The sequence below is a fragment of the Trichomonas vaginalis genome, chromosome III (genome assembly GCF_026262505.1).
Source record: "Trichomonas vaginalis G3 chromosome III, whole genome shotgun sequence".
In the NCBI taxonomy this organism is placed as follows: Eukaryota; Parabasalia; order Trichomonadida; family Trichomonadidae; genus Trichomonas; species Trichomonas vaginalis.
Window position 1 is genome coordinate 12,491,512 of NC_067205.1, and position 26,232 is coordinate 12,517,743.

The window sequence follows — 26,232 nt, forward strand, 5'->3', positions numbered from 1 at the left end:
CCTCTATTTTCTTGTAATACACATTTAAATCGGAAAACTGCCATTTAAATTAGCTGACATAGTCTATATTTACAAAATATGGTTATTACATCCACATTGAATTCAAATTATTCTACTGTTCATTAATTTTTCAATTAAATTTCATGCAATTTCATTGGATTTTGAATTGATGCGTTATGGCATATCTCAGTGATATCATTTTCAGCTGAATTTGGAGTCAGTAATTGATTTGTTTCCACATGAATAAAAAAGTGACTAAAAAGTGACAATGTTAAATGAACTGTCCTCTTTGCGACTTTACATTCCAAACAAATTCTCAATTTTTAAAGCATATATTAGAAGCTCACGACAAAGACCATTTCTATTTTAACAATTTAATAGCCGGATTCAATACTTGCAAAGAATGCGGCACAAAATTGTCAACAAAACAAGAAACAATATCACATATTTCTACTTGCAAGACAGACAAAACGCTATACTTCATATCAAAAAAGGCAAACAAGCGTGCAAAAAAGCATGTTGAATTACTTGGTCCGTTTTGCTTGAAGCTCAGTCAACAGAATAAGCCACAAAATCAGAAAAAGGGATATAAGAACGATCAACGTCAAAATCAGCAAGAAAATATTGATGATTTAGTTGAAGATGAGGAGAATGAAGAATATATTAGGTTTATTGGTGATACAATAGCAACAAACGGATTGGATGTTGGAAAAGCCGATGTAGGTCCTATAGCTCCAGTCACTGCTGAAACAAAAGAAACTCTTGATCCAAATTCTGTTGCTTTGGATGATGAATTCTGGAAGCAACTTGATAAAATAGATTCGGCAATGAGAATGCAGAACAAAATCGATATTGATGAAGATGGAAACCCAACTTGCACACTTTGTAAACAAACTTTCCATTCCTTGGCCCGACTTCTTCAGCATTACTGGACTACACACAAGGGAATGCTTTCTGAATACAAATAATAGTGTTTAAAGTATAGAATTTAATAATATTTTACGTTTTTTCTTATAACTCTAATATTTGTCTTACGTGTTTATGGCTCATATGTAGACGTGATCAATTATATAATATATATTACATTTCAATGTAATATTTGATATGATTTTGATTAACGTTTCCAATTCAATTAGAAATTCTTTATATGCATTCCTTATATTATATAATTATGTATTTACTCACTTATTTTAATAGAATACAAAATCTAAAATCTCAATTTTTGATCACATGAATAATTAGTTCATTTGAAGCATTGATTGTATAAACAAACTGATAATACTAGTTTGTAGAAAACAATTTTTTTCGCATTCATGAATGATAAAGTATTTATAAACAAAGTATTACAATCAATCATCAACAATTAATTATCATGGTTAAATAGGAGAAAGTAGATTTTCTGCGCGAACTCGTAGTGTTTCCATATAATCTGATAGGCTATGGAGTTGATTTACGACTTTTGCAATATATTGATTCTTTTGGATTAGATTTGGTGATAAACCTGAAATAAGTCTATCTATATCTTGTTGAAGCACTACAATTTGGTGAATTATAATTAAAGAGTCTGCGTTAAGATTATTAATTTCTATTTCCTCTTCTTCTTCAACATATTCGTATTCTTCTTCTTCTATTTCTGGGTGTTCAAAAATAAATGGCTTTTCTGTTATTAGTTTATCGACTGCATCTGCAAAGTTTTGAGAAAGTTTTACTATCTCCTTCTGACGAGAAACAAATACTTTATCATCCCATTGCTCTTCTTGGAGTGTTTGAACATTGTTAGTCATCAGATTTCAAATGTACGTTTATTTGTGATGTTTACAATTTTTCTTCAAAATCTCATACGATTCTTAAGGGTGGACACGAGAGGATCATGTAAACTTCAGAATTTAGAACCTTATTTTTAGGCATTATCTTGGCTCCCTATTTAGGCTCGAAAAGCAAAAAATATCAAAAAATACAACTTGACTCCATTATGACCCTTTCATGGAGGTAGTTTTTATCCGCTAGTATTTTCCCTTTGAATCTCTTTACAATTCGAAATCAAATTCAAATCTCAGTAGAAGAAAGGAAGAATCGACTTACTACGGTTGTAATACGAATAAATACATATATTTAATTATTTTTATTTACATAATAATTGTTTGAAGCTCATATTCCATCAAATTTTTAAATAAAAACATTAAAATGTTGAAAATGTTCATATATTTTAATAGGGTTTTGGCACTTTATTGAGGAATTACTACATACATAGTCGAACTGAACTTGATATTTTGAAATTTAAATTATTTATCAAAATTAAAATTTAACTTGAAATTTATAATTATTTAGTCATATTTTGCATAATTCTAAGTAGATTTTGCAAAAAATCAAGAAAGAAAAATTTTAACGTGCTTTATTTTTTCTTTTTTATAATAATACATATTATTATATAATTAACATATTCATAATGTTTCACCCTTTCAAAAATATAATCCTCCTCCTCTCAAATAAACGTACATACGGGTGGCCTCTTTTTTCAAAAAATTAAAATTTGAAATTTTGGGCTCAAATATTAGAGATTTTTTCAACCTTCAATAGGGCTGTACAAAATCGAGAAAAACATTGCCGTGCGGTAATATAGGGTCAAAAAAATTGCGCCTCGGCGGCTCCGCCGCCTCGGCACTATTAAGTGCGCATTATATTTAATATGTCCTTCTTTTTTTTCTTTTTTCTTCTTCTTCTTTTCCTTTCCTTCTTCTTTTCCTTTCCTTCTTCCTCTCCTTCCTCTTCTTTCCTTCTCCTTCTCTTTTTACAACAACGTCGAAGATCTTCGAATTTGATTGTTGGAAAAGCATCTATTTCAGATAAAGGATGCCTTTCTCACAGTCAACATACAAGGGTCCTGGCTGAAACGTTCTCAAAAAGCCTGAGATGGTAATTCTCTGATCACTCATAGCTGGGCAGGTAGTCATTGCTGACAATACCTGTCTTTATGCATGTACGCTTTCATGTATATGGGTTTACACTATCAATTCGCAAAGTTGTTCCGAATTCTTCCAAAATGGAAGGACCCGAAACAACTTTGCTTGTTAACGATACAGACGCATTACTTTGCATTGATACTGTGCTGAGTTGTGTAGAAAGTTTGATTAGAGTTGTTTTGTTCTGGTATCTCTCATCTTCTGATGAGAGAAATCAAAGCAACACAACTCTAATGAGTTTGTTTTCACTCATTTATATGTAGGTTTTTAGTTCGATTGGAGCTGCTTCATAATGAGATCTCTCATCAATTGATGAGGGAGATCATAACAAAGCAGCTCTAATGTATATGCTCGTATTAACCGGGTTGTAATGCGTTGTAACGTCAGCTTGTAGTTCGTTTGGGGCCACTTCACATTGAGATGAGAAGAAATGATTAAAGGACTCTGAAAGGCTTTGGCCGTTGATGTTGTAATCGCATTACTTGGAACTAGCTGGATGCTAAGCTAGTTAGTATGGTTAAGTTGGGTACGGCGGCACTGCGTTCCACCTTACCCAAGTTAACCTTAAATATTTATGAAACCGTTAACGTAAATTTTACAACACAACCATAACACCAACTTAACCTTAAATATTTACAAACCGTCTGACACATAAATGACTTCACTAACGAACTCACTAATGTAAAAAATAAACGTTCTCACTATCGTTCTCACTAACGACTTCACTAATGTTCTCATAAATTTTCCTCAATATCTTCATCATCAGTGTTAACCCTATTGTAGTCATACTTGAAGCCATAAACTTTCTCTAACTTCTTAACGTACAATTTACATAACTTACCTTCATCATCGTATGGTTTAATGATATAACTATTTCTATCTTTATACACAGTCAATGAAAAGTCAACTGGTCTCGGATGCATTTGAAAGAACATGTTATGCTCAGGAAGGAAGAATAAATGTTTAAATGTATGTTTGTTATATTTTTCGATTTGTATGAGTTGCTTTTGTTCTGTCATTTACATCCAAATAAAAATTTTCAGTAAAATAAAAAATACAATAAAAATTAATGATATCACCACTCCCACACGTATGAAAACATAGCACAAAAATAAATTTAGGTGAAGTGGTGAGATCTCACCTCTTTTTTCACCTGTTTTTTCACCCTGTTGAATTCATTGCTTTATAACTCTCTTCCTTTCTCCAACTCTTCTAACTTCTTCCTAAGTTCAGCAATGTTGTCCTCATGAAGTTTAATCTTTCTCAAAATTCCTTCTTTATCTAATGGTTGCTTTATCTTTCTAAACTGAACTCTACCATCCTTCATAGTATGAATGTAAAAACCTTCTGGAATAGTTCCTGATTTAATGTATTCTACCAAAAACTTTTGTTTCATTGCTTCAGTGACTTTATTTGTCATTTTACTCTAAGGTGAAGCTAGCACAGCGATAATGGATTTCATGACTTTTTAGTATTTCATGCAATCTTAACAGATAGCCTTATAAGTACTTCCAGTGTCCCTAGCTATCCCTCCTTTTTATATAACTCCATGACATTTATAATCTCGCGAAACTTAACAGGTAGCATAACAGATTAAAATCAGATGAGGTTTTGAACCAAAATTTCTAAGCAACGTTGTCAAGGATTTTTGAGGAACTAGGGACAGAGTGTGGCAAAGTCCAAGATTTAATTTATCTTCATCTGTTTCATCAGCTATCTCATCTAATATGCCAATATTTTATTCATAACTCGTGGCAAACCCACTAACTTTCGTTATGTTCATCTGCGTGCTTCATCTGATAGAAAGTATGACTTTCATTAACTCTGTGAGATAATGAAAACTACTAGGGACAGAGACCATGACAAAGTTTATGACTTTCATTATTTCCAGAACTTAATGAAAACTACTAGGGACAGAGACCATGGCAAAGTTCATGATTTAATTTATTCTCTCACTAACAACAAACACAAACTCCAACACTAACGTCAAGTACTAACCTCAGCACAAATGACAAACACTAACAACAAACACAAACTCCAACACTAACGACAAAAATAAATGTCCTCACTTCTTAACAAAGTAATATGTGCTTCTTACACCACCATAGCTCAAACGTTTCTTTTCAAACATCGATTGAAACTTATTTTGAGCCATTGGCTTTAGTCTCTTTTTCTTCAAATACGCCAAGAAATCTTCTTCACATCTTTTCACTTCATAGCCTTCTTTAAACTCCTCCTTGTTAAGTTCTATGAAATCCTTTATCTCATTCTTTGTTGCAATGGCTTCTTCACGAACGACATCGTGAACTATTTCATCATTGCATTCATGTATGACCTCCTCACTGTTCTCATGAACTATTTCATCACTGTTCTCATGTATGACCTCCTCACTGTTCTCATGAACTATTTCATCACTGTTCTCATGTATGACCTCCTCACTGTTCTCATGAACTATTTCATCACTGTTCTCATGTATGACCTCCTCACTGTTCTCATGAACTATTTCATCACTGTTCTCATGTATGACCTCCTTACTGTTCTCATGAACTATTTCATCACTGTTCTCATGTATGACCTCCTTACTGTCTTTCATAAGCGTTTCAAAGTCTCCTTTACTCATTACTTCAATCTCATGCTGTTCACAGTAGTACTTAAACTCACTGTATATGTCTTTGTTGTATGTTATATTGCTTCCCATGTACTCCATGAATTTTTCAAGCACTTCCTCATAATTCACTGTTTCTTTCTTTCCACGACCTTCTAATATCATACTTGCTTCGTAAATATAACTTCTTGCAGAACCGTCTCGCTTTCTACTTCTCTTCACAAATTCTCTCATCTTGCCACCAAATACATTTGAACTACATGCAAAGAATTCATTCTCCTTCGCAAATTCTTTATATCTTCTGTAGCACTCTGTACAATTCCATCCGGATACAAACTTTTCATAGAACTCCTCGTAAAACATTTGGTAAGGTGTTTTGTTCATTTCGATGAGTTCTTGTTTAGCCCTGGTGAATGGTATCTTCCTTACATCAAATTCACTTAAATCTTTCTTCATGAAGTACGTCAGTAAGTTTGAATAAAACTCTTCATTAAAGCTTTCAATGAGATTTGAGAAATATTCGTAATTTCCTTTGTATCTGCTGCTTACGTCAATGACAACAAATCTTCTGTCGTCTTTGTCAATCTTTACTGAGTTGAAGTTGTTAGATATCATGATAATATTACAAACATTTTATCTTTCTTACTGGCTGACACTTCTGATTTAAGTCCAACTGAGTCTCTGTTACTATTGACTTTAGTGCGTCGTGGTTCATGACCTTAGACGTATCGCATGAGCTTAGTTCATTGCATACGATGAGCTTCATGTTCTCAATAGCAGCATTGAATCTACCAACCACATTCTCTATTGCCGTTATATTATTGTTGGCGTACTTGCTAATGAGCTCGCATAGAACATTACTAAGTATATTCTTACCAGTTCCTTGCTTTCCTGTTAACAAAAGTACTGTTCCAGTCTTTCCACAAGGATTTTGAACGATGTAGGCGAACCAGTTCAAAACATACTCATAAAGCTCTTCATCCTCATTACATATGACATCGTGAACATGTTTCAAATATCCTTCAATAATGCTTTCATCTACTTCATTCAGTACCTCATACTCATATCCTCTGAAATAGCTGTAAATGTCATCTCTTTCGTCAAAGAATCTCATACCTGACTTCATAAGATAGTTCTTGTTCTGACCCGCTTCATAAATCATCAGTGCGTTCACATCCTTCTCTCAATACGTCCTACATAAACACTCTTCATGAGCTTATTGAATTCCTTGCTATCTACTGACACAAGTGTTGTTGTGTCTCGTATTCCATCATAATCTTTCACTAGATATGTCATACATGCTCCGTCAATAACGACAACACATCTTCTTAAGTCATTTATAACACTAGCTATGTCAATACCGTCCTCACTCATGTACTTATTTCTTCTCAAGTCCTTTAGTGTGAAAGTGTCTCTAAGTTCTATTTCAAGCAATTCATTTACACATCCTTTGCAATACTTCTCTATAAAATATTTCTGTCGTTCTTTACTAAGTTTCTTAACAGCTCTGAAGAACCATGTGTTTTGACTCAAACATCCTTCACAACTTCTCTCATTCATTCCTAGTTCTTTTATGTCATTATCTTCAACCTCTATGGTCTCATTGACTAAGGTCAAAGGGTTCTTAGTCATTGCTGGTCTTATCTGAAACAATGTTTGTGCAACAGGTTTAACTAGTTCAGCAACGTCCTTCCTTAATATGAATAGCTGTTTCCACTCATCTTTGCTAACAGTTCTTTCATAACCACTGACAGTAATAATTTCATTTGCTGACCTTAGACACTTATGTTCTATCATTTGTATTGCTTTTGTGTAAGGCTTTCGTGAGCATAGGTTGTATATGTCATTCCTGCAATGTTCATTCATGCCAATAGTACTAAATCCTTTCTTTGCTGTTGAGTGCATAATATCCATTAGTTCCTGTGTTCGTATTGCTGTCTCATAAAATACAATAAGACCTTTGTCATTTATGACGTACTTACCGAAAACATTGCTTATATTCTTTAACCATGAAATAACATCCTCATTCATGCTGTCAAACATGAAGTAAGGTCTTACATACTCTTCACTTATAAGATACTCCACAAAATACTTGTTAAGCTCTATGTCCTCGTGAGCGATTTCATTAGGTTTGATATTAGTTCCTTTTGTCATTGCTGTCATGTACTTCACTCTCATAGTTCCTTTCAATAGCGTAAAAATACTTCATTGTTTCATAACTGCTCTAAATTCTGTTCAAAATTCGTACAACATAACTTTTTAACATTAGTGAAAGAACATGAGCGAAACAACAACATCTAACATTACAGAAGAAGTCAATGACAATGCCGATGAAAACATTACAGAAGGAGCTAGTGAAAATATTGACGAGTTCAGTGAGGAAGAAGATATTGAGGACGTCAATGAGAACGTTAGTGGGGAACAAACTCAATGGGAAACATTGAGAAATCATGAAGATTATGAGATTTGTACGACATATCCTTTTACTATTCGTCGAAAGAAAGACAAACATATTATGAGTGAATGCTTAAATAATTATGGTTACATTATGCTTAGTTTAAACAACAAAATGTACTTAAAGCATAGAATTATTGCAGAACAATGGATTGAAAATCCAAACAATTTGAAAGAAATAGACCATATAAATCATGATAGAACGGACAACAGAATCTCAAACCTTCGTTGGTGTTCTAGATCTGAAAACAATAGAAATAAAAGCAAGTACGGCGATATAGTTTATGAGTTTGTTGATGAAATATCTGACGAAGCTGTTGAAATAACAGATTATGGTAAGCATTCGTTTGAGTTCTACTACTATGTTGAGAATGAGGACGCATTCTATTATTATACAGGTCTTAACTATCGAAAACTTCATATAAACTTTACAAAAACAGGTGCTGCTTATGTTTGTATGATAGATACAGAAAACAAGAGTGTAATTTTATTCATAAACAAATTCAAACGCTTGTACGGCTTCATGTAGGACAAACATTATTTTTCAACACTAACGCCAACACGTAGGACAAACATTCATGACTAACATTATTGTATAAACTTCGTCGTAAATGTTTTGTCAAGACTTCATCGTAAATGTTTTGTCATGATTTCATCATAAACACTTTGTCATGACTTCATCGTAAACACTTTGTCAAAACTTCATCGTAAATGCTTTGTCAAACTGCATCGAAACTAAACGTAAACACTTTGTCAAGACTTCTTCGTATATGTTTTGTCAAGACTTCTTCGTAAACACTTTGTCATGACTTCTTCGTAAACACTTTGTCAAGACTTTGTCATGACTTCTTCGTATATGTTTTGTCATGATTTCATCGTATATGTTTTGTCAAGATTTCATCTTATATGCTTTGTCAAGATTTCATCGTATATGCTTTGTCATAATTTCATCGTATATGCTTTGTCATAATTTCATCGTATATGCTTTGTCATAATTTCATCGTATATGCTTTGTCATAATTTCATCGTAAATGCTTTGTCATGATTTCATCGTAAATGTTTTGTCATGATTTCATCGTAAATGTTTTGTCATGATTTCTTCGTAAATGTTTTGTCATGATTTCATCGTATATGCTTTGTCAAGACTTCTTCGTAAATGCTTTGTCAAGACTTCTTCGTATATGCTTTGTCATGATTTCATCATAAATGCTTTGTCATGACTTCGTCAAGATTTCATCATAAATGCTTTGTCATGACTTCGTCAAAACTTCATCGTAAATGTTTTGTCATGACTTCGTCAAGATTTCATCGTAAATGTTTTGTCATGACTTCTTCGTAAATGCTTTGTCATGATTTCATCGTAAACACTTTGTCATGACTTCATCGTAAATGTTTTATCATGACTTCATCGTAAATGTTTTATCATGACTTCATCATATATACTTTGTCAAAACTTCTTCGAAACTAAACATAAACACTTTATCATGACTTCATCGTAAATGTTTTGTCATGACTTCATCGTAAATGTTTTATCATGATTTCATCGTAAATGCTTTGTCAAGATTTCATCGTATATACTTTGTCAAAACTTCATCGTAAATGTTTTGTCATGATTTCATCGTATATGTTTTGTCATGACTTCATCGTAAATGTTTTGTCATGATTTCTTCGTATATGTTTTGTCATGATTTCATCGTAAATGTTTTGTCATGACTTCTTCGTAAATGTTTTGTCATGATTTCTTCGTAAATGTTTTGTCATGATTTCATCGTATATGTTTTGTCAAGATTTCATCGTATATGCTTTGTCAAGACTTCTTCGTAAATGCTTTGTCATGACTTCTTCGTATATGTTTTGTCATGATTTCATCATAAATGCTTTGTCATGACTTCGTCAAAACTTCATCGTAAATGTTTTGTCATGACTTCGTCAAAACTTCATCGTAAATGTTTTGTCATGACTTCGTCAAGATTTCATCGTAAATGTTTTGTCATGACTTCTTCGTAAATGCTTTGTCATGATTTCATCGTAAACACTTTGTCATGACTTCATCGTAAATGTTTTATCATGACTTCATCGTAAATGTTTTATCATGACTTCATCATATATACTTTGTCAAAACTTCTTCGAAACTAAACATAAACACTTTATCATGACTTCATCATAAATGTTTTGTCATGACTTCATCGTAAATGTTTTATCATGATTTCATCGTAAATGCTTTGTCAAGATTTCATCGTATATACTTTGTCAAAACTTCATCGTAAATGCTTTGTCATGATTTCATCGTATATACTTTGTCAAAACTTCATCGTAAATGTTTTGTCATGACTTCATCGTAAATGTTTTGTCATGACTTCATCGTAAATGTTTTGTCATGACTTCGTCAAGATTTCATCGTAAATGTTTTGTCATGACTTCTTCGTAAATGCTTTGTCATGATTTCATCGTAAACACTTTGTCATGACTTCATCGTAAATGTTTTATCATGACTTCATCGTAAATGTTTTATCATGACTTCATCATATATACTTTGTCAAAACTTCTTCGAAACTAAACATAAACACTTTATCATGACTTCATCGTAAATGTTTTGTCATGACTTCATCGTAAATGTTTTATCATGACTTCGTCAAGATTTCATCGTAAATGTTTTGTCATGACTTCATCGTAAATGTTTTATCATGACTTCATCGTAAACACTTTTGTCATGACTTCATCGTCAAAACTTTTATCATGACTTCATCGTAAATGTTTTATCATGACTTCATCATATATACTTTGTCAAAACTTCTTCGAAACTAAACATAAACACTTTATCATGACTTCATCGTAAATGTTTTGTCATGACTTCATCGTAAATGTTTTATCATGATTTCATCGTAAATGCTTTGTCAAGATTTCATCGTATATACTTTGTCAAAACTTCATCGTAAATGCTTTGTCAAGATTTCATCGTATATACTTTGTCAAAACTTCATCGTAAATGTTTTGTCATGACTTCATCGTAAATGTTTTGTCATGACTTCATCGTAAATGTTTTATCATGATTTCATCGTAAATGCTTTGTCATGACTTCTTCGTAAATGTTTTGTCAAGATTTCATCGTAAATGTTTTGTCATGACTTCATCGTATATACTTTGTCAAAACTTCATCGTAAATGTTTTATCATGATTTCATCGTATATGTTTTGTCATGACTTCATCGTAAATGATTTGTCATGATTTCATCGTAAATGCTTCATCGTATATGTTTTGTCATGATTTCATCGTAAATGATTTGTCATGATTTCATCGTAAATGCTTCATCGTATATGTTTTGTCATGATTTCATCGTAAATGTTTTGTCAAGATTTCTTCGTAAATGTTTTGTCATGACTTCATCGTAAATGTTTTCAGTGTCACCACGTCACCATGTCACCAGGTTAATTAACTTCTCTTAAAATTACTGACAACATGACATTTTGACAACATCAACAAAGGAATTTCATCGTAAATGTTTTGTTATGATTTTATCATATATACTTTGTCAAGATTTCTTCGTAAATGATTTGTCATGACTTCTTCGAAACTATACATAAACACTTTATCAAGACTTCTTCGTATATGTTTTGTCAAGACTTCTTCGTATATGTTTTGTCAAGACTTCATCGTATATGTTTTGTCATGACTTCATCGTAAATGATTTGTCATGACTTCATCGTAAATGTTTTGTCATGACTTCTTCGTATATGTTTTGTCAAGACTTCTTCGTATATGTTTTGTCAAGACTTCATCGTATATGATTTGTCATGACTTCTTCGTATATGTTTTGTCAAAACTTCATCGTAAATGTTTTGTCAAGACTTTGTCATGACTTCATCGTAAATGATTTGTCAAAACTTCATCGTAAATACTTTGTCATGATTTCCTCGAAACTAAACATAAATACTTTGTCAAGGTTTCATCGTAAATGATTTGTCATGACTTCATCGTAAATGATTTGTCATGATTTCATCGTAAATGTTTTGTCAAGATTTCTTCGTAAATACTTTGTCAAGGTTTCATCGTAAATGATTTGTCAAGACTTTGTCAAGACTTCTTCGTAAATGATTTGTCATGATTTCATCGTAATGAGTGTAAATGACCCAAAAATAATGTTTAGGTGAAGAGGTGAGATCTCACCTGTTTTCTCACCTAATTTTTCACCCTCATGAATTTGTCAAGGTTTCATCGTAAATGATTTGTCATGACTTCTTCGTATATGTTTTGTCAAGACTTCTTCGTATATGTTTTGTCAAGACTTCATCGTATATGATTTGTCATGACTTCTTCGTATATGTTTTGTCAAGATTTCTTCGTAAATGTTTTGTCAAGACTTTGTCATGACTTCATCGTAAATGATTTGTCAAAACTTCATCGTAAATACTTTGTCATGATTTCTCGAAACTAAACATAAATACTTTGTCAAGGTTTCATCGTAAATGATTTGTCATGACTTCATCGTAAATGATTTGTCATGATTTCATCGTAAATGTTTTGTCAAGATTTCTTCGTAAATACTTTGTCAAGGTTTCATCGTAAATGATTTGTCAAGACTTTGTCAAGACTTCTTCGTAAATGATTTGTCATGATTTCATCGTAATGAGTGTAAATGACCCAAAAATAATGTTTAGGTGAAGAGGTGAGATCTCACCTGTTTTCTCACCTAATTTTTCACCCTCATGAATTTGTCAAGGTTTCATCGTAAATGATTTGTCATGACTTCTTCGTATATGTTTTGTCAAGACTTCTTCGTATATGTTTTGTCAAGACTTCATCGTAAATACTTTGTCATGACTTCATCGTAAATACTTTGTCATGACTTCATCGTAAATGATTTGTCAAAACTTCATCGTAAATGTTTTGTCAAGACTTTGTCATGACTTCATCGTAAATGATTTGTCAAAACTTCATCGTAAATACTTTGTCATGATTTCCTCGAAACTAAACATAAATACTTTGTCAAGGTTTCATCGTAAATGATTTGTCATGACTTCATCGTAAATGATTTGTCATGATTTCATCGTAAATGTTTTGTCAAGATTTCTTCGTAAATACTTTGTCAAGGTTTCATCGTAAATGATTTGTCAAGACTTTGTCAAGACTTCTTCGTAAATGATTTGTCATGATTTCATCGTAATGAGTGTAAATGACCCAAAAATAATGTTTAGGTGAAGAGGTGAGATCTCACCTGTTTTCTCACCTAATTTTTCACCCTCATGAATTTGTCAAGGTTTCATCGTAAATGATTTGTCATGACTTCTTCGTATATGTTTTGTCAAGACTTCTTCGTATATGTTTTGTCAAGACTTCATCGTATATGATTTGTCATGACTTCTTCGTATATGTTTTGTCAAGATTTCTTCGTAAATGTTTTGTCAAGACTTTGTCATGACTTCATCGTAAATGATTTGTCAAAACTTCATCGTAAATACTTTGTCATGATTTCTCGAAACTAAACATAAATACTTTGTCAAGGTTTCATCGTAAATGATTTGTCATGACTTCATCGTAAATGATTTGTCATGATTTCATCGTAAATGTTTTGTCAAGATTTCTTCGTAAATACTTTGTCAAGGTTTCATCGTAAATGATTTGTCAAGACTTTGTCAAGACTTCTTCGTAAATGATTTGTCATGATTTCATCGTAATGAGTGTAAATGACCCAAAAATAATGTTTAGGTGAAGAGGTGAGATCTCACCTGTTTTCTCACCTAATTTTTCACCCTCATGAATTTGTCAAGGTTTCATCGTAAATGATTTGTCATGACTTCTTCGTATATGTTTTGTCAAGACTTCTTCGTATATGTTTTGTCAAGACTTCATCGTAAATACTTTGTCATGACTTCATCGTAAATACTTTGTCATGACTTCATCGTAAATGATTTGTCAAAACTTCATCGTAAATGTTTTGTCAAGACTTTGTCATGACTTCATCGTAAATGATTTGTCAAAACTTCATCGTAAATACTTTGTCATGATTTCCTCGAAACTAAACATAAATACTTTGTCAAGGTTTCATCGTAAATGATTTGTCATGACTTCATCGTAAATGATTTGTCATGATTTCATCGTAAATGTTTTGTCAAGATTTCTTCGTAAATACTTTGTCAAGGTTTCATCGTAAATGATTTGTCAAGACTTTGTCAAGACTTCTTCGTAAATGATTTGTCATGATTTCATCGTAATGAGTGTAAATGACCCAAAAATAATGTTTAGGTGAAGAGGTGAGATCTCACCTGTTTTCTCACCTAATTTTTCACCCTCATGAATTTGTCAAGGTTTCATCGTAAATGATTTGTCATGACTTCTTCGTATATGTTTTGTCAAGACTTCTTCGTATATGTTTTGTCAAGACTTCATCGTAAATACTTTGTCATGACTTCATCGTAAATACTTTGTCATGACTTCATCGTAAATGATTTGTCAAAACTTCATCGTAAATGTTTTGTCAAGACTTTGTCATGACTTCATCGTAAATGATTTGTCAAAACTTCATCGTAAATACTTTGTCATGATTTCCTCGAAACTAACATAAATACTTTGTCAAGGTTTCATCGTAAATGATTTGTCATGACTTCATCGTAAATGATTTGTCATGATTTCATCGTAAATGTTTTGTCAAGATTTCTTCGTAAATACTTTGTCAAGGTTTCATCGTAAATGATTTGTCAAGACTTTGTCAAGACTTCTTCGTAAATGATTTGTCATGATTTCATCGTAATGAGTGTAAATGACCCAAAAATAATGTTTAGGTGAAGAGGTGAGATCTCACCTGTTTTCTCACCTAATTTTTCACCCTCATGAATTTGTCAAGGTTTCATCGTAAATGATTTGTCATGACTTCTTCGTATATGTTTTGTCAAGACTTCTTCGTATATGTTTTGTCAAGACTTCATCGTATATGATTTGTCATGACTTCTTCGTATATGTTTGTCAAGATTTCTTCGTAAATGTTTTGTCAAGACTTTGTCATGACTTCATCGTAAATGATTTGTCAAAACTTCATCGTAAATACTTTGTCATGATTTCCTCGAAACTAAACATAAATACTTTGTCAAGGTTTCATCGTAAATGATTTGTCATGACTTCATCGTAAATGATTTGTCATGATTTCATCGTAAATGTTTTGTCAAGATTTCTTCGTAAATACTTTGTCAAGGTTTCATCGTAAATGATTTGTCAAGACTTTGTCAAGACTTCTTCGTAAATGATTTGTCATGATTTCATCGTAATGAGTGTAAATGACCCAAAAATAATGTTTAGGTGAAGAGGTGAGATCTCACCTGTTTTCTCACCTAATTTTTCACCCTCATGAATTTGTCAAGGTTTCATCGTAAATGATTTGTCATGACTGCATCGTAAATGATTTGACAAGACTTCTTCGTATATGTTTTGTCATGACTTCATCGTAAATACTTTGTCATGACTTCATCGTAAATGATTTGTCAAAACTTTGTCATGACTTCATCGTAAATGATTTGTCAAAACTTCATCGTAAATACTTTGTCATGATTTCCTCGAAACTAAACATAAATACTTTGTCAAGGTTTCATCGTAAATGATTTGTCATGACTTCATCGTAAATGATTTGTCATGATTTCATCGTAAATGTTTTGTCAAGATTTCTTCGTAAATACTTTGTCAAGGTTTCATCGTAAATGATTTGTCAAGACTTTGTCAAGACTTCTTCGTAAATGATTTGTCATGATTTCATCGTAATGAGTGTAAATGACCCAAAAATAATGTTTAGGTGAAGAGGTGAGATCTCACCTGTTTTCTCACCTAATTTTTCACCCTCATGAATTTGTCAAGGTTTCATCGTAATGAGTGTAAATGACCCAAAAATATATTTTAGGGTAGAAGGGTAGATCTAACCTCATTTCTACCCTCTTGAATTTTCATGAATTTGTCATGATTTCATCGTAAATACTTTGTCAAGACTTTGTCAAGGTTTCATCGTATGTTTTTGCCAGATTGATTTCATCGTAAATGATTTGTCATGATTTCTTCGTAAATGCTTTGTCAAGACTTCTTCGTATATGTTTTGTCATGACTTCATCGTAAATGATTTGTCAAAACTTCATCGTAAATGTTTTGTCAAGACTTTGTCATGACTTCATCGTAAATGATTTGTCAAAACTTCATCGTAAATACTTTGTCATGATTTCCTCGAAACTAAACATAAATACTTTGTCAAGGTTTCATCGTAAATGATTTGTCATGACTTCATCGTAAATGATTTGTCATGACTTCATCGTAAATGATTTGTCATGATTTCATCGTAAATGTTTTGTCAAGATTTCTTCGTAAATACTTTGTCAAGGTTTCATCGTAAATGATTTGTCAAGACTTTGTCAAGACTTCTTCGTAAATGATTTGTCATGATTTCATCGTAATGAGTGTAAATGACCCAAAAATAATGTTTAGGTGAAGAGGTGAGATCTCACCTGTTTTCTCACCTAATTTTTCACCCTCATGAATTTGTCAAGGTTTCATCGTAAATGATTTGTCATGACTTCTTCGTATATGTTTTGTCAAGACTTCTTCGTATATGTTTTGTCAAGACTTCATCGTATATGATTTGTCATGACTTCTTCGTATATGTTTTGTCAAGATTTCTTCGTAAATGTTTTGTCAAGACTTTGTCATGACTTCATCGTAAATGATTTGTCAAAACTTCATCGTAAATACTTTGTCATGATTTCCTCGAAACTAAACATAAATACTTTGTCAAGGTTTCATCGTAAATGATTTGTCATGACTTCATCGTAAATGATTTGTCATGATTTCATCGTAAATGTTTTGTCAAGATTTCTTCGTAAATACTTTGTCAAGGTTTCATCGTAAATGATTTGTCAAGACTTTGTCAAGACTTCTTCGTAAATGATTTGTCATGATTTCATCGTAATGAGTGTAAATGACCCAAAAATAATGTTTAGGTGAAGAGGTGAGATCTCACCTGTTTTCTCACCTAATTTTTCACCCTCATGAATTTGTCAAGGTTTCATCGTAAATGATTTGTCATGACTTCTTCGTATATGTTTTGTCAAGGTTTCTTCGTATATGTTTTGTCATGACTTCATCGTATATGATTTGTCATGACTTCATCCTAAATGCTTCGTCAAGATTTCATCGTATATGTTTTGTCATGAATTTACATCGTAAATGATTTGTCATGATTTCTTCGTAAATGATTTGTCATGATTTCTTCGTAAATGATTTGTCAAGACTTTGTCAAGACTTCTTCGTATATGTTTTGTCATGATTTCATCGTAAATACTTTGTCAAGACTTTGTCAAGATTTCATCGTAATGAGTGTAAATGACCCAAAAATATATTTTAGGGTAGAAGGGTAGATCTAACCTCATTTCTACCCTCTTGAATTTTCATGAATTTGTCATGATTTCATCGTAAATACTTTGTCAAGACTTTGTCAAGGTTTCATCGTATATGTTTTGTCATGATTTCATCGTAAATGATTTGTCATGATTTCTTCGTAAATGCTTTGTCAAGACTTCTTCGTATATGTTTTGTCATGATTTCATCGTAAATGCTTCATTGTATATGTTTTGTCATGATTTCATCGTAAATGTTTTGTCAAGATTTCTTCGTAAACACTTTGTCATGACTTTGTCAAGATTTCATCGTAAATGTTTTGTCATGACTTCTTCGTAAACACTTTGTCAAAACTTCATCGTATATGTTTTGTCATGATTTCATCGTAAATGATTTGTCAAGATTTCATCGTATATGTTTTGTCAAACTGCATCGAAACTAAACGTAAATGATTTGTCACGGCTTCATCGTAAATGCTTCATCGTAAATGATTTGTCAAGGTTTCATCGTAAATGATTTGTCATGATTTCATCGTATATGCTTTGTCATGACTTCTTCGTATATGTTTTGTCATGACTTCTTCGTAAATGCTTCATCGTAAATGCTTTGTCAAGGTTTCATCGTATATGTTTTGTCAAGACTTCTTCGTAAATGATTTGTCATGACTTCATCGTAAATGCTTTGTCAAAACTTCATCGTAAATGCTTTGTCATGACTTCTTCGTAAACACTTTGTCAAAACTTCATCGTATATGTTTTGTCAAGATTTCATCGTAAATGTTTTGTCAAGGTTTCATCGTATATGTTTTGTCATGATTTCATCGTATATGTTTTGTCATGATTTCATCGTATATGTTTTCAGTGTCACCACGTCACCATGTCACCAGGTTAATTAACTTCTCTTAAAATTACTGACAACATGACATTTTGACAACAGGTACGAAAGGAGGAAGGCATTTATGAATTATTTTTGAAGAACTGAAGGTGTCACCACGTCACCATGTCACCAGGTTAATTAACTTCTCCTAAAATTACTGACAACATGACATTTTGACAACATCAACAAAGGAATTTCATCGTAAATACTTTGTCAAGACTTTGTCATGACTTTGTCATGACTTCTTCGTAAATGATTTGTCATGATTTCATCGTAATGAGTGTAAATGACCCAAAAATAATGTTTAGGTGAAGAGGTGAGATCTCACCTGTTTTCTCACCTAATTTTTCACCCTCATGAATTTGTCAAGGTTTCTTCGTATATGTTTTGTCAAGACTTCTTCGTATATGTTTTGTCAAGACTTCTTCGTATATGTTTTGTCATGACTTCATCGTAAATGCTTCGTCAAGATTTCATCGTAAATGCTTCATCAAACTTAAACGTAAATGATTTGTCATGATTTCATCGTAAATGTTTTGTCAAACTGCATCGAAACTAAACGTAAATGATTTGTCAAACTTCTTCGTAAATGCTTTGTATAAACTTCTTCGTATATGATTTGTCAAGACTTCTTCGTAATGAACGTAAATGACTCAAAATATATTTTAGGTGAAGAGGTGAGATCTCACCTGTTTTCTCACCTAATTTTTCACCCTCGCCGCTTAGCGGCTCAGACCCTTTGGATCTCGTGAATTTTCATGAATTTATATATTAATGTTTTCGTGAATTATGAAGGTGTCACCACGTCACCATGTCACCAGGTTAATTAACTTCTCCTAAAATTACTGACAACATGACATTTTGACAACACAGCAGGATTAATGCAAAAATGAATTCCAATCATACAAACATAAGCGATGTGTCATAATGAGTGTAAATGACCCAAAAATAATGTTTAGGTGAAGAGGTGAGATCTCACCTGTTTTCTCACCTAATTTTTCACCCTCATGAATTTGTCATGATTTCATCGTATATGCTTTGTCAAGACTTCTTCGTAAATGATTTGTCGAGATTTCATCGTATATGTTTTGTCATGACTTCATCGTAAATGATTTGTCATGATTTCATCATAAATGCTTTGTCATAACTTCATCGTAAATGCTTTGTCATGACTTCTTCGTAAATGCTTTGTCAAGGTTTCATCGTAATGAGTGTAAATGACCCAAAAATAATTTTTAGGTGAAGAGGTGAGATCTCACCTGTTTTCTCACCTAATTTTTCACCCTCATGAATTTGTCAAGGTTTCATCGTAAATACTTTGTCATGACTTCATCGTAAATGATTTGTCATGACTTCATCGTAAATGCTTTGTCAAGGTTTCATCGTAAATGATTTGTCATGACTTCATCGTAAATGCTTCATCGAACTTCATCGTAAATGCTTTGTCATGACTTCATCGTAAATGTTTTGTCAAAACTTCATCGTAAATGCTTCATCGAACTTAATCGTAAATGCTTTGTCATGACTTCTTCGTAATGAGTGTAAATGACCAAAAATAATGTTTAGGGTAGATGGTTAGATATAACCCAATAACTACCCTCATTTCATTCTATACACAATTTACATCATAGACGATTTAATAGATAAAATATATTTTATGTCTGTAATTAATTAGTTAATAATGTAGCGGATGAACTGCAGAAATATATTTTATCGTTAATGTTTTCGTAAATATTTTTAGGATACTTTCACCAAATAATGTTTATATCAGATGAAACAGTAAAGTATTTTATTATTAAATCGTCTATATGTAAATTGTGTATAGAATGAAATGAGGGTAGTTATTGGGTTATATCTAACCATCTACCCTAAACATTATTTTTGGTCATTTACACTCATTACGAAGAAGTCATGACAAAGCATTTACGATTAAGTTCGATGAAGCATTTACGATGAAGTTTTGACAAAACATTTACGATGAAGTCATGACAAAGCATTTACGATGAAATCATGATAAAACATGAGGGTGAAAAAACAGGTGAAAAAACGGGTTATATCTAACCATCTACCCTAAACATTATTTTTGGTCATTTACACTCATTACGAAGAAGTCATGACAAAGCATTTACGATTAAGTTCGATGAAGCATTTACGATGAAGTTTTGACAAAACATTTACGATGAAGTCATGACAAAGCATTTACGATGAAGTTCGATGAAGCATTTACGATGAAGTCATGACAAATCATTTACGATGAAACCTTGACAAAGCATTTACGATGAAGTCATGACAAATCATTTACGATGAAGTCATGACAAAGTATTTACGATGAAACCTTGACAAATTCATGAGGGTGAAAAATTAGGTGAGAAAACAGGTGAGATCTCACCTCTTCACCTAAAAATTATTTTTGGGTCATTTACACTCATTACGATGAAACCTTGACAAAGCATTTACGAAGAAGTCATGACAAAGCATTTACGATGAAGTTATGACAAAGCATTTACGATGAAATCATGACAAATCATTTACGATGAAGTCATGACAAAGTATTTACGATGAAACCTTGACAAATTCATGAGGGTGAAAAATTAGGTGAGAAAACAGGTGAGATCTCACCTCTTCACCTAAACATTATTTTTGGGTCATTTACACTCATTATGACACATCGCTTATGTTTGTATGATTGGAATTCATTTTTGCATTAATCCTGCTGTGTTGTCAAAATGTCATGTTGTCAGTAATTTTAGGAGAAGTTAATTAACCTGGTGACATGGTGACGTGGTGACACCTTCATAATTCACGAAAACATTAATATATAAATTCATGAAAATTCACGAGATCCAAAGGGTCTGAGCCGCTAAGCGGCGAGGGTGAAAAATTAGGTGAGAAAACAGGTGAGATCTCACCTCTTCACCTAAACATTATTTTTGGGTCATTTACACTCATTATGACACATCGCTTATGTTTGTATGATTGGAATTCATTTTTGCATTAATCCTGCTGTGTTGTCAAAATGTCATGTTGTCAGTAATTTTAGGAGAAGTTAATTAACCTGGTGACATGGTGACGTGGTGACACCTTCATAATTCACGAAAACATTAATATATAAATTCATGAAAATTCACGAGATCCAAAGGGTCTGAGCCGCTAAGCGGCGAGGGTGAAAAATTAGGTGAGAAAACAGGTGAGATCTCACCTCTTCACCTAAAATATATTTTGAGTCATTTACGTTCATTACGAAGAAGTCTTGACAAATCATATACGAAGAAGTTTATACAAAGCATTTACGAAGAAGTTTGACAAATCATTTACGTTTAGTTTCGATGCAGTTTGACAAAACATTTACGATGAAGTCATGATAAATCATATATGTTTAAGTTTGATGAAGCATTTACGATGAAATCATGACAAATCATTTACGTTTAAGTTTGATGAAGCATTTACGATGAAATCTTGACAAAGCATTTACGATGAAATCATGATAAAACATGAGGGTGAAAAAACAGGTGAAAAAACGGGTTATATCTAACCATCTACCCTAAACATTATTTTTGGTCATTTACACTCATTACGAAGAAGTCATGACAAAGCATTTACGATTAAGTTCGATGAAGCATTTACGATGAAGTTTTGACAAAACATTTACGATGAAGTCATGACAAAGCATTTACGATTAAGTTCGATGAAGCATTTACGATGAAGTTTTGACAAAACATTTACGATGAAGTCATGACAAAGCATTTAGGATGAAGTTCGATGAAGCATTTACGATGAAGTCATGACAAATCATTTACGATGAAGTTCGATGAAGCATTTACGATGAAGTCATGACAAATCATTTACGATGAAACCTTGACAAAGCATTTACGATGAAGTCATGACAAAGTATTTACGATGAAACCTTGACAAATTCATGAGGGTGAAAAATTAGGTGAGAAAACAGGTGAGATCTCACCTCTTCACCTAAAAATTATTTTTGGGTCATTTACACTCATTACGATGAAACCTTGACAAAGCATTTACGAAGAAGTCATGACAAATCATTTACGATGAAACCTTGACAAAGCATTTACGATGAAATCATGACAAAGCATTTACGATGAAATCATGACAAATCATTTACGATGAAGTCATGACAAAGTATTTACGATGAAACCTTGACAAATTCATGAGGGTGAAAAATTAGGTGAGAAAACAGGTGAGATCTCACCTCTTCACCTAAAAATTATTTTTGGGTCATTTACACTCATTACGATGAAACCTTGACAAAGCATTTACGAAGAAGTCATGACAAAGCATTTACGATGAAGTTATGACAAAGCATTTATGATGAAATCATGACAAATCATTTACGATGAAGTCATGACAAAACATATACGATGAAATCTCGACAAATCATTTACGAAGAAGTCTTGACAAAGCATATACGATGAAATCATGACAAATTCATGAGGGTGAAAAATTAGGTGAGAAAACAGGTGAGATCTCACCTCTTCACCTAAACATTATTTTTGGTCATTTACACTCATTATGACACATCGCTTATGTTTGTATGATTGGAATTCATTTTTGCATTAATCCTGCTGTGTTGTCAAAATGTCATGTTGTCAGTAATTTTAGGAGAAGTTAATTAACCTGGTGACATGGTGACGTGGTGACACCTTCATAATTCACGAAAACATTAATATATAAATTCATGAAAATTCACGAGATCCAAAGGGTCTGAGCCGCTAAGCGGCGAGGGTGAAAAATTAGGTGAGAAAACAGGTGAGATCTCACCTCTTCACCTAAAATATATTTTGAGTCATTTACGTTCATTACGAAGAAGTCTTGACAAATCATATACGAAGAAGTTTATACAAAGCATTTACGAAGAAGTTTGACAAATCATTTACGTTTAGTTTCGATGCAGTTTGACAAAACATTTACGATGAAGTCATGATAAATCATATATGTTTAAGTTTGATGAAGCATTTACGATGAAATCATGACAAATCATTTACGTTTAAGTTTGATGAAGCATTTACGATGAAATCTTGACGAAGCATTTACGATGAAGTCATGACAAAACATATACGAAGAAGTCTTGACAAAACATATACGAAGAAGTCTTGACAAAACATATACGAAGAAACCTTGACAAATTCATGAGGGTGAAAAATTAGGTGAGAAAACAGGTGAGATCTCACCTCTTCACCTAAACATTATTTTTGGGTCATTTACACTCATTACGATGAAATCATGACAAATCATTTACGAAGAAGTCATGACAAAGTCATGACAAAGTCTTGACAAAGTATTTACGATGAAATTCCTTTGTTGATGTTGTCAAAATGTCATGTTGTCAGTAATTTTAGGAGAAGTTAATTAACCTGGTGACATGGTGACGTGGTGACACTGAAAACATATACGATGAAATCATGACAAAACATATACGATGAAACCTTGACAAATCATTTACGATGAAATCATGACAAAACATATACGATGAAGTTTTGACAAAGTGTTTACGAAGAAGTCATGACAAAGCATTTACGAAGAAGTCATGACAAAGCATTTACGATGAAGTTTTGACAAAACATATACGATGAAATCATGACAAAACATATACGATGAAACCTTGACAAATCATTTACGATGAAATCATGACAAAACATATACGATGAAGTTTTGACAAAGTGTTTACGAAGAAGTCATGACAAAGCATTTACGATGAAGTTTTGACAAAGCATTTACGATGAAGTCATGACAAAACATATACGAAGAAGTCATGACAAAGCATATACGATGAAATCATGACAAATCATTTACGATGAAACCTTGACAAATCATTTACGATGAAGCATTTACGATGAAGCCGTGACAAATCATTTACGTTTAGTTTCGATGCAGTTTGACAAAACATATACGATGAAATCTTGACAAATCATTTACGATGAAATCATGACAAAACATATACGATGAAATCTTGACAAATCATTTACGATGAAATCTTGACAAATCATTTACGATGAAATCATGACAAAACATATACGATGAAGTTTTGACAAAGTGTTTACGAAGAAGTCATGACAAAACATTTACGATGAAATCTTGACAAAGTCATGACAAAGTGTTTACGAAGAAGTCTTGACAAAGTCATGACAAAGTGTTTACGAAGAAGTCATGACAAAACATATACGATGAAACCTTGACAAAGCATTTACGATGAAGCATTTACGAAGAAGTCATGACAAAACATATACGAAGAAGTCTTGACAAAGCATTTACGAAGAAATCATGACAAATCATTTACGATGAAATCATGACAAAACATATACGATGAAACCTTGACAAAGTCTTGACAAAACATATACGAAGAAGTCTTGACAAAGTGTTTACGAAGAAGTTTTGACAAAGTGTTTACGATGTAAATTCATGAGGGTAGAAAAGAGGGTAGAAATGAGGTTAGATCTAACCATCTACCCTAAACATTATTTTTGCAGAATTCAGCAACAAAATGAACGAGGTCAGGATGTATGTAAATACCTTTGAATTCATTCATAACGCCCTTAGTAAGCTCATAAAATGCTTGTTTTGAGGTTGAGCCACTTTTGGCTCGACCGTATTCTTTCAACCAAAACTCAAGAATTTCCTGCATGAATTTTGTATAAAAAGCAACAGTCTGAATTCCGGCGGTTGCTATATTCTTCACAAAACGCCTTATAATACTCTTCCCAGGACTTATTTTCCAACAACTTTCTAAAGTCTTTCCTAAACTGACGGCACAAAGTGGCTTAACGAAAACATTAATATGTAAAATTCATGAAAATTCATGAGGGTAGAAAAGAGGTGAAAAAACAGGTTAGATCTCACCTCTTCACCTAAAATATATTTTTGGGTCATTTACACTCATTACGATGAAACCTTGACAAAGCATTTACGATGAAATCATGACAAATCATTTACGATGAAATCATGACAAAACATTTACGATGAAGCATTTACGATGAAGCATTTACGATGAAATCATGACAAAACATATACGATGAAATCATGACAAAACATATACGATGAAATCATGACAAAACATATACGAAGAAATCATGACAAAACATATACGATGAAATCATGACAAAGCATTTACGAAGAAGTCATGACAAAGCATTTACGATGAAATCTTGACGAAGCATTTATGATGAAATCTTGACGAAGTCATGACAAAACATATACGATGAAATCATGACAAAACATTTACGATGAAGTCTTGACAAAACATTTACGACGAAGTTTATACAATAATGTTAGTCATGAATGTTTGTCCTACGTGTTGGCGTTAGTGTTGAAAAATAATGTTTGTCCTACATGAAGCGTACAAGCGTTTGAATTTGTTTATGAATAAAATTACACTCTTGTTTTCTGTATCTATCATACAAACATAAGCAGCACCTGTTTTTGTAAAGTTTATATGAAGTTTTCGATAGTAAGACCTGTATAATAATAGAATGCGTCCTCATTCTCAACATAGTAGAACTCAAACGAATGCTTACCATAATCTGTATTTCAACAGCTTCGTCAATATTTCATCAAACAAACTCATAAACTATATCGCCGTACTTGCTTTTATTTCTATTGTTTTAGATCTAGAACACCAACGAAGGTTTGAGATTCTGTTGTCCGTTCTATCATGATTTATATGGTCTATTTCTTTTCAAATTGTTTGGATTTTCAATCCATTGTTCTGCAATAATTCTATGCTTTAAGTACATTTTGTTGTTTAAACTAAGCATAATGTAACCATAATTATTTAAGCATTCACTCATAATATGTTTGTCTTTCTTTCGACGAATAGTAAAAGGATATGTCGTACAAATCTCATAATCTTCATGATTTCTCAATGTTTCCCATTGAGTTTGTTCCCCACTAACGTTCTCATTGACGTCCTCAATATCTTCTTCCTCACTGAACTCGTCAATATTTTCACTAGCTCCTTCT

The 26,232-nt window shown here is 32.5% G+C and overlaps 4 protein-coding genes across 4 annotated transcripts, besides 4 other annotated features; 2 read left to right on the plus strand and 2 right to left on the minus strand.

Annotated features, from left to right (window-relative positions):
* Positions 1-274: 274 nt before the first annotated feature.
* On the plus strand, positions 275-1,029 carry TVAGG3_0689340 (classic zinc finger domain-containing protein; the record flags this gene model as incomplete). Its single annotated transcript, XM_001311565.1, has 1 exon — positions 276-968. The coding sequence occupies one exon, from the start codon at positions 276-278 to the stop codon at positions 966-968; it is 693 nt and encodes a 230-aa protein (XP_001311566.1).
* A 347-nt stretch (positions 1,030-1,376) lies between these two features.
* TVAGG3_0689350 (uncharacterized protein) lies at positions 1,377-1,784 on the minus strand (the record flags this gene model as incomplete). The annotated part of the gene is made up of 1 exon (XM_001311564.1): positions 1,377-1,784. One exon carries the CDS (start codon positions 1,782-1,784, stop codon positions 1,377-1,379), a length of 408 nt encoding a protein of 135 aa, XP_001311565.1.
* A 68-nt stretch (positions 1,785-1,852) lies between these two features.
* Positions 1,853-2,505: a mobile genetic element.
* Positions 2,506-2,623: 118 nt separating this feature from the next.
* Positions 2,624-2,753: a mobile genetic element.
* Positions 2,754-3,217: 464 nt separating this feature from the next.
* Positions 3,218-3,382: a mobile genetic element.
* A 761-nt stretch (positions 3,383-4,143) lies between these two features.
* TVAGG3_0689390 (uncharacterized protein) lies at positions 4,144-4,380 on the minus strand (the record flags this gene model as incomplete). Its single annotated transcript, XM_001295156.1, has 1 exon — positions 4,144-4,380. One exon carries the CDS (start codon positions 4,378-4,380, stop codon positions 4,144-4,146), a length of 237 nt encoding a protein of 78 aa, XP_001295157.1.
* Positions 4,381-5,703: 1,323 nt separating this feature from the next.
* Positions 5,704-7,221: a mobile genetic element.
* A 622-nt stretch (positions 7,222-7,843) lies between these two features.
* On the plus strand, positions 7,844-8,548 carry TVAGG3_0689410 (HNH endonuclease family; the record flags this gene model as incomplete). The annotated part of the gene is made up of 1 exon (XM_051242992.1): positions 7,844-8,548. The coding sequence occupies one exon, from the start codon at positions 7,844-7,846 to the stop codon at positions 8,546-8,548; it is 705 nt and encodes a 234-aa protein (XP_051089579.1).
* Between the last annotated feature and the right edge of the window lie 17,684 nt (positions 8,549-26,232).